This window comes from Ursus americanus, chromosome X (assembly GCF_024610735.1).
Source record: "Ursus americanus isolate L20-20 chromosome X, mUrsAme1.1.p, whole genome shotgun sequence".
Lineage (NCBI taxonomy): Eukaryota > Metazoa > Chordata > Mammalia > Carnivora > Ursidae > Ursus > Ursus americanus.
In genome coordinates this window covers 81918246-81929434 of record NC_142164.1, presented here as the reverse complement: position 1 = coordinate 81929434, position 11189 = coordinate 81918246, and the positions used below count along the sequence as shown (strand labels likewise).

At 55.2% G+C, this 11189-nt stretch overlaps 1 protein-coding gene across 3 annotated transcripts; it reads right to left on the bottom strand.

Annotated features, from left to right (window-relative positions):
- Positions 1–2888: 2888 nt before the first annotated feature.
- KCND1 (potassium voltage-gated channel subfamily D member 1) lies at positions 2889–9411 on the bottom strand. Of its 3 annotated transcripts, none has more exons than XM_045804937.2 (7): positions 8291–9411; positions 6358–6520; positions 6172–6255; positions 5988–6086; positions 5464–5714; positions 4091–4319; positions 2889–3648 (listed from the first exon to the last, which is right to left on the bottom strand). In XM_045804937.2, exons 1-6 carry the CDS (start codon positions 9409–9411, stop codon positions 4094–4096), a joined length of 1944 nt encoding a protein of 647 aa, XP_045660893.1. In that variant the 3' UTR covers positions 2889–3648; positions 4091–4093. The 3 variants fall into 3 exon arrangements, with proteins under 3 accessions (XP_045660893.1, XP_045660889.1, XP_045660891.1); XM_045804933.2 differs by having other exon boundaries at positions 4098–4319; XM_045804935.2 differs by having other exon boundaries at positions 2889–4319.
- Positions 9412–11189: the final 1778 nt, after the last annotated feature.

Below are 11189 nucleotides of genomic sequence, written 5' to 3'. Positions count from 1 at the left end.
GGAAAATATCAACACTCCCAGAGCACAGCACTCCCCTGAAGCGTCAGTTCCGGTCCCACCCGCCTGCAAATCCACGTCCGGCGGGGAGGCGGGCGTCGCTTCACCCTGGCAACGGGCCGAATTCTGCGGTGAGTGGTTAAGAGAAGCCGTCACTCACTTTGGGCCGGCCAACCCTGGGACAGATGTGCACCGTGGGGACCTTGGGTGTTTGGGAAGCAGACACGCCTTCTTTGGCTCCGCGGCCCTCTCGCCCTCGCGTTGACCTCCCCGCCCCTGTGGCTAGTGCGCAAGCGCAGCACAGCCTTTCCGCCGCCCCCGCCGCCCCCCCCAACTGAGTTTACCTGGATTGAGCAAAAGTTTATGAACCAGCGCTGTCGCCAGCCAGTGCTCTGCAAGGGGGTTGGTAAAATCCCTGGTATTGCGCAGTTGGAGAGCTACAAGCTAGTCGTAGCTCTGCCCCTCCTGAGTGATCTTTGTCAAGTCATTTAACACCCATCCCATCCGCAATTTTTCAAAAAAATTTATTTTTTTAGTAATCTCTGTACCCAGCCTGGAGCTTGAACTCACAACCCCCGAGATCAAGAGTCGCATGCTCTTAGGACTAAGCCAGCCAAGCGCCCCCATCTGCAATTTCTACTCCTTTGTAACATGGCAATGATAATTAATGATGTAAGGATCAGAGATTAGTGCTTGTAAAGGGCCTAGTGCTGTGTCTGACACATAGTAAGTGCTCAAAAAAAATTAGTCTGAATGGCAGTGCAAGGAAAAGGATCCCAGGCTTTGGAGTCAGAAAGACCTCAGGTCCAGACCCCAATGGACCATTATCAACTGTATAATCTTGAGCGAGTCATTGTGTCTCAAATTTGAGGTTACCCATGCAAAACGGGAATAATAATGCCTGACTACTTCAGGGAGTAGTTAATGGGGTTCAGATGGGCTTATGATCCAAGAAGTTGTTTTGAGAGGTGAGGGCTTGCTGCCAGTCTTAGGAGTCAAGCCATACATGTTGACTGAAAGATGATCAGAAAGCTTTTCTGAGCGCCCTCTAACCTCCTTCCTTCAGATGCTGACCTTGGTTGAAGTTCTTCCCTGGAGAGTGTCAGTTAAAAATGGCATGTTGTGTCTTCTGCTTTGAAGACTTAATGGGAGAGGACTCACGTTTCCTGGACCTACTGTGTTCAGGGCACTATGCCAAATGCCTATGCATGTTATCATACTGAATCTTCTTATGATCATCTCACTTGATGTGTATTTCCTACTGGATGTTTGTCCAGCACTACATGTCTAAAATTGAATTTAGGATAATCACTGTAGCCAATCTTCACCAGGTCCTTTCTATGTGCCTGGCACTGTGTGCTAACGGCTTTGCTGTTCCATTTGGCAGTGAGTGCAGCTCCCCAGTCAGCCTTTGCCCAAGCAAGAACCTGGGAGTCAACCTTGTCTGCTCCCTCTTCCACAACTCCCACATGCCTGTCAATCCAAAGTCCTGCCAATTCTACCTCTCAAATCTCTTGATTCCCCAACTCTTACTACCACTACATGGTCCAAGCCAGCATCACCCACCAACTGGACTACTGCAAAAGCCGCCTCACCGCCCTTCTTCCCACTAGGACTGTTTCTCTAGAATCCACTGTCCACAGCCAGAGCGATCCTTCTGAAACGCAAACCTCATGATGATTTTCCTGTTTATAAGCCTTCAGAGGTCCCCGTTATCCTTAGAATAAAGTCCAAAATCTGTATCATAGCTTCAAAGGCTTTCTGTGATGCGGCCTATCTCCATATCCTTACTCTCATCACTGCCTCACACTCTCCTCCCCAGCTGAACTGAACTAATTTCAGTTCCCCAAGGCCCTGAGCTTGCCCCCTAACCTCTAGGTCATTGCACATGCTGTTCCATCTGCTTGAAACATTTTTATCTTTTTGCTGGCTAACTCCAGCTCATTCTTTGGGTGTTGGCCGGGTTAGGTCCTCCTGTCATCTGCATGCTTCTGCAATCCCATCAATTTTAGTTCTATAACACTTCACTGTAATTGCTTAATTGTTCGCCCCCCATGCTCACCTCTGTAGATCAGAAATGATGTCTTCTTTGCCCATCTTTGTATCCTGAGGGCTAGCACATGATATGTGGTTAATAAATATTTGGTGAATAAATGATTATTATTTTACAGATTAGCAACCCAAGGCAAGAGAAGGTTTAAGGGACTCTCTCAGCCGGGGATTGGAACCCAGGTCAACCTAAATCCAAGGTCGGTCTTCTCGGTGCTCCACAGAGCTCAGTCACACACTAGCCTAGTGTACCCAGTAGCCCAGCAGAGAGAATGCAGGGGATGTCCACAAGGAAGGGGACTTTGCCAAACTTGAGAGATTCTTTCTTTCTTCTTCTTCTTTTTAAATCTTGAGTTCTTTTTTTTTTTTAAGTAAGCTCTAGGCCCAGTGTGGGGCTTAAACTCACAACCCCGAGATCAAGAGCCACATGTTCTATTGACTGAGCCAGCCAGGCGCCCCCGAGAGATGCTTTTAATTAGGGTTCAGTTCGGAGCCATTTGCTGTCAGGAAGCCCGGGTTTAATTCTCCTCTAACCAAGTGTGTGCTGCTCTGGGTCTCAGTTTCCCCATTTGTGAGTGAGAGAGCTGGAGCAGATGATGTCCTAGGGGCATGTCTCAAGACTTCCTGGCCTGCCTCACACTGGCTGTATTTCAGCTCTTCAAACCACCCTCTTTAATTCCTCCTAGATCCCCATCTTCCAGAACATGTCACCAACCACTGACCTCCCAGTACCTGTACCCACACCAGCCCATCTCCTGGTTGAAAGGAATTGAACCCAGAGTACTTTCCACCCGCCAGGCCACCCCAACCTCCAAACCCACAGAGCCAGGAGGTGCTCATCCTCATCTCTCCTCTCAGGTTTTATTGACTGATGGAAACTACATCTTTGTCAGCCACCAGCTCCACGGGGACAGTGCTGGGGACAGGGAACCTGAGATGATGCCAGATTTCAGCCTGAGAGCAGACACAGAGTTCTGGAAGGTGACCCAAGAGGGAAAAGAGAGAGGAATATGTGAAAAGGCTTTGTGGGGGAGGAGGACGAGATCAAGAAGTTCCTCCTGCCCCCTACAACTCCCAGAGTTCAGGAACAACCCAGGTCAGCCCCTGATGCTTCTCTGGACTCCTGCCCAAGAACGTGAAATCAGCTATGATCTCCAAGCACAGCCCAGCCCTCGCTGGCTGCTAGGCTCTTATCGCAGTCAGTCCAGACCCCAGCCCCACCCAGGCAGGAAGCAAACTAGAGGAGGAGAGAGGAGGAGTCGTTGCTGGGGGCCCCTCTGATTAGGGCAGATGTAAATGCCGCAGCAGACCGGGCAGAGGCTTTGCATAATGTCGGCAGCAGCTGCTATTGCTAGAGTTTGCTGGGGGCCCAGCGGAGGATGGGGTTGCAGAGACCTGTTTCCAGCAGCCCGGAAAAGGGAGTGATGTTTGTGCTATCTGTGTGTATTGGGAGAGGCAGCCTGACCCCTGAGCCAAGGCTGGGGGGGGGTTGGTGAGGGGGTGGCAGGTCACTGCTGAGGCCACAGCCCACGAAGCCTGTGGTTGCATTCCAAGCTTCAGAATCAGGGAGTTATCAGGCTCGGTGGAAGGCGGGGACATCTCCTAGAGGCCAGATCAGAGGCGAAGGTTCTCTTCTCTGAACCCCCAAACCTCCACAGCCCAGCCAGAGAGAAGAGGGAATCTCATCTCTCCTTCTCAGGCCAGAGCTCAGATGTCAGGTGGGAGCCCCGGGGACCCAAGAGGAGGAGCATGCAGGAGGCCAGCTAGGGGAGAGAGGCCAGCCCCAGCATGCTGGGGCAAGGAGGCCAGGGGGCCTGAGGAAGCCCAGCGCTTCAGCGCCCCCTGGAAAAACTGTGGGGTCGGGGAAGTTTCCCCTTCCCTGGCTGCTTCCCCACCAGGTGAGCTGTTCCATCAAACTCCATTGCATAGTTCTCAGTGGGAGGCAGAAGGGGTCCCCAGGCCTGCCCCTCCCTGCCTCCCCAAAATATGGCTTTGGAAAGGAGTCCCCAAGAATCGAGAGGGCCCTCTGGACGGGCGGACCCACCGCTCACAGGGAAGAGATCTTGACAGTCTCCGGGAGGAGGCAAGGGGTGCCCAGGCTGGAGTTCCTGAGGGTGCTGCTGGCCCCACCGCCACCACCAGGGGAGGAAGGTTGGCTCTCATCTGGGGTGTTGGCAGGAGGGGTAGGGATACTGATGATGGCAGCCACAAAGTCCCGGCTGTCACAGTTCAGGTCGAGGCTGTCATGGGGCTTGGCATTGAGGCTTGAGCGGCTGTGGATAGGGGTGGGGAGATGGAAGCTTCTTAAAAGGTCATCTTAATATTTGCCACAGCAATCGTGACATTTATTGAGCACCTATGGGGTCCTTGGCACTGCACTGAATGTTTCGCCTGCATCCTCAATTATGGTGGTATCCAGTGAGGGCTCTGGGGTCAGGTGGTCCTCGGTTTAAGTCCTGGTCTCACTTTGGCCCCTCTAAACCTGTCTTCTCTCTTTCATCCGTAGCATGGGAATAACAATATTTCCTACCTCACAGGGTCGTTGCGGAGAACTAAATGAGATAAGAAGTGCTACAAGTGTTCAGCCTGGAACATAATGAGCACACATGGAAATAACAATATTTCTTACCTGACAGGGTCACTGTGGAGATTAAATGAGATAAGAAGTGCTACAAAGTGATCAGAATAGTGCCTGGAACATAATGAGCACACATACAAAAATGTTCTCCATTACGGTTACTCCTTAAAATGCCAAAATTCTCACAACGCTCCTCTGTAAGATCTACACAACCTGGTCCCTGTTCCTTCCTGATTGGGCTTCCTACCACTCTCCCCCCTCACTCCACTCTACTCACAGGAGCTTCCTGGTTGTGTCTCTAACACACAGACCCACTCCTGCCTCAGGGCCTTTGCACAGGCTGTTTGCTCCCTCCCTCACCTTCTTCAGGTGTCACCTCAGCAAAGCCTCCCCTGACCGCACTATTTAAACTGCATCATACCCTGTTCTATACTCTCTGTCCCCCATCCCTCATTTATTTTTCTTCTTGGCACTTAACACACCTCATCGTCTGTGTGTTTGTTTATTAACTGTCTCATCCCACTGGAATATAAATTCTGGAAGGTCAGGGTCTCTGTTCTCTTCGCTGCCTAAAGTGAACTCAACTCCTAAACTCCTACAGTGAACGCCAAAGTACCTAAAAGAGTGTCTGGCATATAATAGGTGCTCAATAAATGTTTGCTGAAAGAACCAATGAAGAACAAGTTCCAGATGAGAGAAGCCCAAGCTCCCAGCATAGAGGAGTTTGGGTTCGAGCTTGGCTTGCTGGGCCTGACGTCGTGACATCTCAGATCCCACCCCCCCGCCAGTCCAAGCTCTGAGCTTCCCCCGAGGGGTAGCCAGAAGGTGGGGGTGCTTACCTCTGAGGGGCAGGGCTCCTCCGCAGCCCTGCCAGTGTGTCCAGCTCCTGCATGCTGCCGCGACTGACTGAGGCCGTGGAGTTGGCAAGGCGAATGGCACGGCGCTTGGCCCTGCGGGGGCAGCAGGACGACAGCAGGCTGCTGGACCCCACTGCCTGGGAGGACACGGAGGTGCTGCGGCTGGTGCGGCCCCCCAGTGAGACAGCACCCAGAGCCTCGCTGAAGGTTAGCTCATCCGTGAATTCGTGGCACTGCCGGCAGAGGGGAGGGACGGTCATGAGGCAGCACACGGGAACTGACCCCACCCCCTAGACCTTTGCTTAGGCCACGCCTTCCTTTCTGGAAGTCTCTCTGACTTCCCTTCCCTTGCACACCCTTCAAGGGTCAGCTGTACTGGGGCCTCTTCCAGGAAGCCCTGAGGGATTTCCACAATTAGTAGTGAGCCTCCCATCCCAGGGAGGGAACTGGCTTGGCCGCAGAGGAACACCCCTCGTCCTGCCACACCACCTCTCCTTAGGCCTCACCGTTGTCTTCTCTAGACAGTGCAGGAGGTGGTGATGTTGTTGCTCGAAAGCAGAACGGTTCCTGACACACAGCGCCTGTTCCTCCCCACTGCCGCTGTCCTGGGGTGGATGGAGCAGAGGGATGAGGTCGGAGCCTTCCTCCTCCCGTCACTGCTCCCCAACCCCAAGGCAGGCCCCTCCCCACCTCAAGGCCCCCGTTCTGCTTGTACTGCAGGAAGGCATTGGTGGTACCACTCTTTGCCAACCGGATCCTCGCCAAGCGCACCTTCTACAGAGAAAGGAGGAGACAGAGGGTCAGGTGGGTAGACACGAGAGTAGACTGGCTTGGGGTGTGGGGAGCAGGAGGTACTCGGAGGGAAGAGGCAGTTACCTGCTGCGCTCGGCGCTTGTCCGCACGCTGGTTCTGGTGGTAGATGCGGCTGAAGTTGGACACGATGACCGGCACAGGCAGCGCAATGACCAGGACACCACTGAGGGAGCAGATGGATCCGAAAATCTTGCCAGCAATGGTGCTGGGCACCATGTCTCCATAGCTGGGACCAGGGAAGGGAAGCCAAGGTCAAGAAAAGTGCCCACCCACCCCTCAGTCTCCCACTCTGTCCCGTCCAACCTGATGCACTCTGCGACCCCGGCCAGGCACTGAAACTCCCTGAGCCTCAGTTCCCCGCTCTGCAAAATGTGGGGAAAGACCTCTCTGGCCACCAGTGGGGGTCCAATGAGAGACTGGCCCTCGGCCCCTACCATCTGCTGCCCCTATCTGAGTTGCACACGGACCATCTGAGTCAGCTGGAAATCTATTAATACCAAACAGGGGAGAAGGAGGAAGTCATAGGCAGTAAATATAGTCTCCTGGAGAGAGAGTCCCAGCACCACAAGCCAGCCGAGGGGTTCTGAGTCCTGGAGCAGTGCTTTGCTGGCTTTGCTTTCATCTGTCTTACCTTCTCTAGGTGGGACCCCTTGTTAGTACCCCAGAAGAAGCCTTGAAACTGTCCTCCTATGAAAAAATAGGGGGGAGCCTTGAAACTCCCTCCTCCTTCTCTCCACACCACCTCCTCTCCCATGGAGATGGAGCAGTGCCGATCTTACCAACTCATTTCACAGGGTTGGGGTGGGAGGACCAAAGCTCAGGGAGGTTCCATAGCTGACTTGGTCAAGGTCACACAGCATACTTTCGTTCCGACCACGGGACCAACTAGATCCCCTCCCCTCTGCAGTGCCAGCCTCTGCAGTCCCAGCCTCTAGGCCTCTGCTCCATCCACGTCCTCCTCCCCCCAAGGATGGCCATTCCCTATTTCTTTGTTTTGACTCATTTAAAAGTCTCTCCAACTTGGCCATTTCTGGTCTGTGATGTGTCATCTCAGACTGTGTCCTCAACTATGAGACGCAGGCAGCTGTCCACCGTCCCGGGGTTTTTGTGAGGACTCACTAGGGTAAAAGGCACCCAAAGACCTAGTTCCAACCCACTCTCAGGGCTCAGTGTTTGTAGGTCGATCCAATTACGAACCTCCAACCAGAATTAATTTCTACTCCTTAGAAACCTCAAAGCCATTTTTCTGTACCTCTATTAAAGCCCGAGCAAGCCCAATTCACCCATTTAACAGATCCTGAGCAGCAACTATACACTTAATCCCAGCGATGGAATTTAGAGAAGGAGCGCGGTATCTGCCCTAGACAATGTCTTTAAGAACAACACGAGATCGTTGATTCCATTTGATGCCTTTATCCCAACTGTTCCCTCTCAAGAATTGACACTAAAAAAATAATGCCAAAAATACCTCAACCTGGAAAACATCAAGGAATCACAACGCCACACAGGTAATACCCCATACGGCCGATGATTCTGAAGGTTTGGGAGACATGGGTCCTTCAAGGTGGGAAAAGGAGGTGATGGAAAGCCAGTACCTAGGTATCCTACACCAGAAAACTTTCAGAGAACTTTCACAACCGTGAGGTTACGGAATCCCCTCTAGATGATGAAGGGATCATCATTCTCATTTGACACAGCAGGGAAACGGGCCCAGAGAGAACAAGGCCGACAGAAAGAGTGCAGCTAAGACAATCCTTGGAACCCAAGTCTCCTGACCCGGAAAGTGAAGGCATCGTCAGATCTGCGAGGGATTTGGAGATTAGTCCACCTCCCTCCGTTTTTAGAGAGGAGCAAACCGAAGCGCAAATCGAGAAAAAGAGATCATTGATCTAACCTTCTTACTCTTACAGAAAAAGGTGAGTGTAACCTTCTTACTCTTACAGAAAAAGGTGAGTGTAACTGATCGGGCAGCTCCCAACACAGGATCTGCACTCACCCAAGTGTGGTCATGGTGACAATGGTATACCAGAAGGCCGCAGGGATGCTAGTAAAGTTGGTCTTGTTTGTGCCCTTCTCGGCATAAAACATGACAGTGGCGAAGATGATGATGGCCATAGTAAGGGAAAAGAGGAGAAAGCCCAGCTCAGAGGCACAGCTCTTGAGTGTGTAGCCCAGAATCCGCAAGCCCTGCGAGTGCCTGGAGAACTTGAAGATGCGGAACACCCGGAACACGCGCAGGGTGACGAAGGCGCCGGAGACATCCTCGTTCTTGGGCACAAAAAGCCCGATGTAGTAGGGTAGGATGGCCACCACGTCGATAAGGCTCATGACACTCCGCAGGAAGCGGCACCGGCTGGGGGCGGCGAACAGCCGCAGGAGGTACTCCCCCGTGAATATGAGCACACAGGCCGTGTCCATGCAGAAGAAGGCCAGGGGGAAGCGGTCGCCGCAGGGCTGCTCCCTCGGGGGCCGCCGCGCGGGGCCGCGGCACGGGATGGTCTCCACCACGTTGGCGATGACCGACACGGCGATGAAAAAGCCCGTCACGTAGTAGAAAACGAGGGCCGCGGTGCTCGTGTGCGGGTTCTCGAAGGCCCGCCAGAGCCGCTGCCGCAAGGAGCTGCCGGCTGGCAGGGCTGGGCCATCGCCGGCCTGCTCAGCCTCCTCGTCCTCCGCCAGGCGCTCGGCGTTCTCCTTCTTGCGGTCCCGGTACTCTTCGAGGCAGCAGTCGCCCACGAGCTCGGGCACCAGTCCGTAGAAAGCCAGCTCTTCGTCGAAGGCCTGGATGCACTCTTGCCGCGGGCAGTGGAGGCGGCCCGTGCGGTAGAAGTTCAGCACGTGCCGGAACATGTCTGGGTCACGATCGAAGAAGTACTCGCCCGAGTCCGCGTCATAGAAGAATTCCTTCTCTGAGCTGCCTAGCAGGGTGTCTGGGTAGCGGTCCAGCGTGTTCTTCCAGGTCTCGAAGCGCCGGCCGCTCACGTTCACCACCAGAACCTCGTCCCCTCGAGACGCCTTCACCCCCGGCGCGGGGGGCAGGGGCTGCTGGGCCAGGGGCAGCCAGCCCACCGCGGCCGCCCTCGCGAAAGGCAGCCACGTGGCCACGCCTGCCGCCATCCTGCCACGCCCCAGGCCCACGGAGACTTGGGGGGGGTGGCCTTTAGGAGAGTGTGGCTGTCTCCAGGATGGTGGGGGCTTGGAGAGGCCCTGGGCCACTCGCACAAGCAAACTGGGGGCGTCTACAGAGGCCAAGAGGAACCAGGAGGAACTAGAGAGATGGGCAGGGGCTTGGGGGGCATTTAGAGGGTCTGGGGGGACTTGGGGGATGTCTTGAGGGACCTACCGAGAAGGGGCCAGGGGACATGGAGAGGAGTAGAAAAGGGGTGCCTGGAGGGGCCAAGAAGGATCTGAGGGAGTGTTCAGAGAGACTGAGATGGCTCTAGAGGGGTCAGCGTGTGCCTGCGAGATGTCTGGGTGTCTAGCGGGGCAAGAAACACTGGGGAGTTGTCCACACTCTCAAGAGTTCTGAGGGAAGATGGGGCTGGGACCCCTTAGTGGGCTTGGAGAAGGGACAGGGGCAGCCAGAGGGGTAGAAATGGGACCAGAGGTGTTTAAAAGAGGCTGACAGTGTCCAGAGGGGGGTTCTAGAGGGGCCGAGAAAAGTGAGGCGGGTCGTCCACACCCTCAAGACTTCTGGGGAAAAGATTAGGGGATTGGAGCTCCCTCGTGGATCCAGGAAAGGGGTTTGTGCACAGAAGAGGTGGCTATAGAACCAGGAGGTTGTAAAGAGGCTGCGAGGTGTCTTGGGAGTGCCTAGAGCTGCCAAGAATAGCCTGAGGGGGGGGTGTCTACATTCTACAGGAGTTCTGGGGAAGGAAGGCAAGGTGGGGCCCCCTAGAGGGGCTGGAGAAGGGAGTGGGGCATCTAAAGGGGTAGATATGGGGCTAGGTTATTTTTCAGAGACTGAGAGGTGTCTGGCAGCGAGGGGTGTGGGGGGTCCTGAGAAAGTCTGGTCCACCCTCTCAAGAGTTCCAGGGGGAAGGAAAAGGGCCTGAGGAAGCCCCTTGGGGCTCCCTTGGAAGTTGGGCACAGCCCCCAGAGTACCCAGAGGATGGCTAAAGACTAAGATAAGAGGAGAGGGGGTCCCCCCTAAAATGGGTTGGAGAGCACAGTGAGGTGTTAAAGGGAGTTGGGTGTGTCTCCAGGGAGGGGGGCTGGTGGGCCTTGCGGGAGGCGGATGGGGGAGGCCGGGGCAAAGCTGCGTCCCACCATCAGGGGCTGGTCTGGGGAAACCACACCCCGAGGGGCTGGCGGTGTGTGCCGGGCGGCGGCAGTAGAAGCGGCGGCGGCGGCAAAGGAGGAGAAGCAGCCAGAGCCAGGCCCGGGAGAGGAGAAGGCAGCACAGGCACGGGGAGGGGGCTGGGTCCCTGGAAGGACAAGGTCCGGCAGAAGCCCTGGGGACTATCCCAGGATGGGCTAGGGCGTGGGGGCTGGACCAGGGAAGGACAAGGACAGCGCTGTTGGTGGCCCCCTCCCCCTCCCCAAAGGGCCGTCCTCACCTGTGTCCCCGCTGCAGCAGCGGCCACAGCGGTGGGGCTGGGGGTACCAAACACCGGAGCTCCTGCCCCCCTCTGCAGAGCTGCCCGAGTTCTCCTCCTCCTCTGGTTCTTTCTCCCCGCCCCTCTGAGCTTGCCGGGAGCTAGAGAGAGAGGCAGGGAGGGGCCTCGTGGCTCCCAGAGACCCCTCCCCTAGGACAGCCTGAAAGGGACCCTGGGGAGACTCCGCCTCCTACAAAGCTGGTTGGGCCTCAGTCGCGTCATCTGGAAAATGGGGGTGGCAGGGAGCTCTGCCAGTTCTCCCCACCTCCTTCCTGGACTCCCCCCTCTTCCTGCCCG

Excerpts from the sequence above, each read along its gene's own strand:
- KCND1 (XM_045804933.2), bottom strand. The coding sequence starts at position 9,411 with ATGGCGGCAGGCGTGGCCACGTGGCTGCCTTTCGCGAGGGCGGCCGCG. Across the intron at positions 6,521-8,290 it reads GTCACCATGACCACACTTGG|CTATGGAGACATGGTGCCCA; the intron begins GTGAGTGCAGAT and ends CCCTGGTCCCAG. Across the intron at positions 6,256-6,357 it reads ACAAGCGCCGAGCGCAGCAG|AAGGTGCGCTTGGCGAGGAT; the intron begins GTAACTGCCTCT and ends CTTTCTCTGTAG.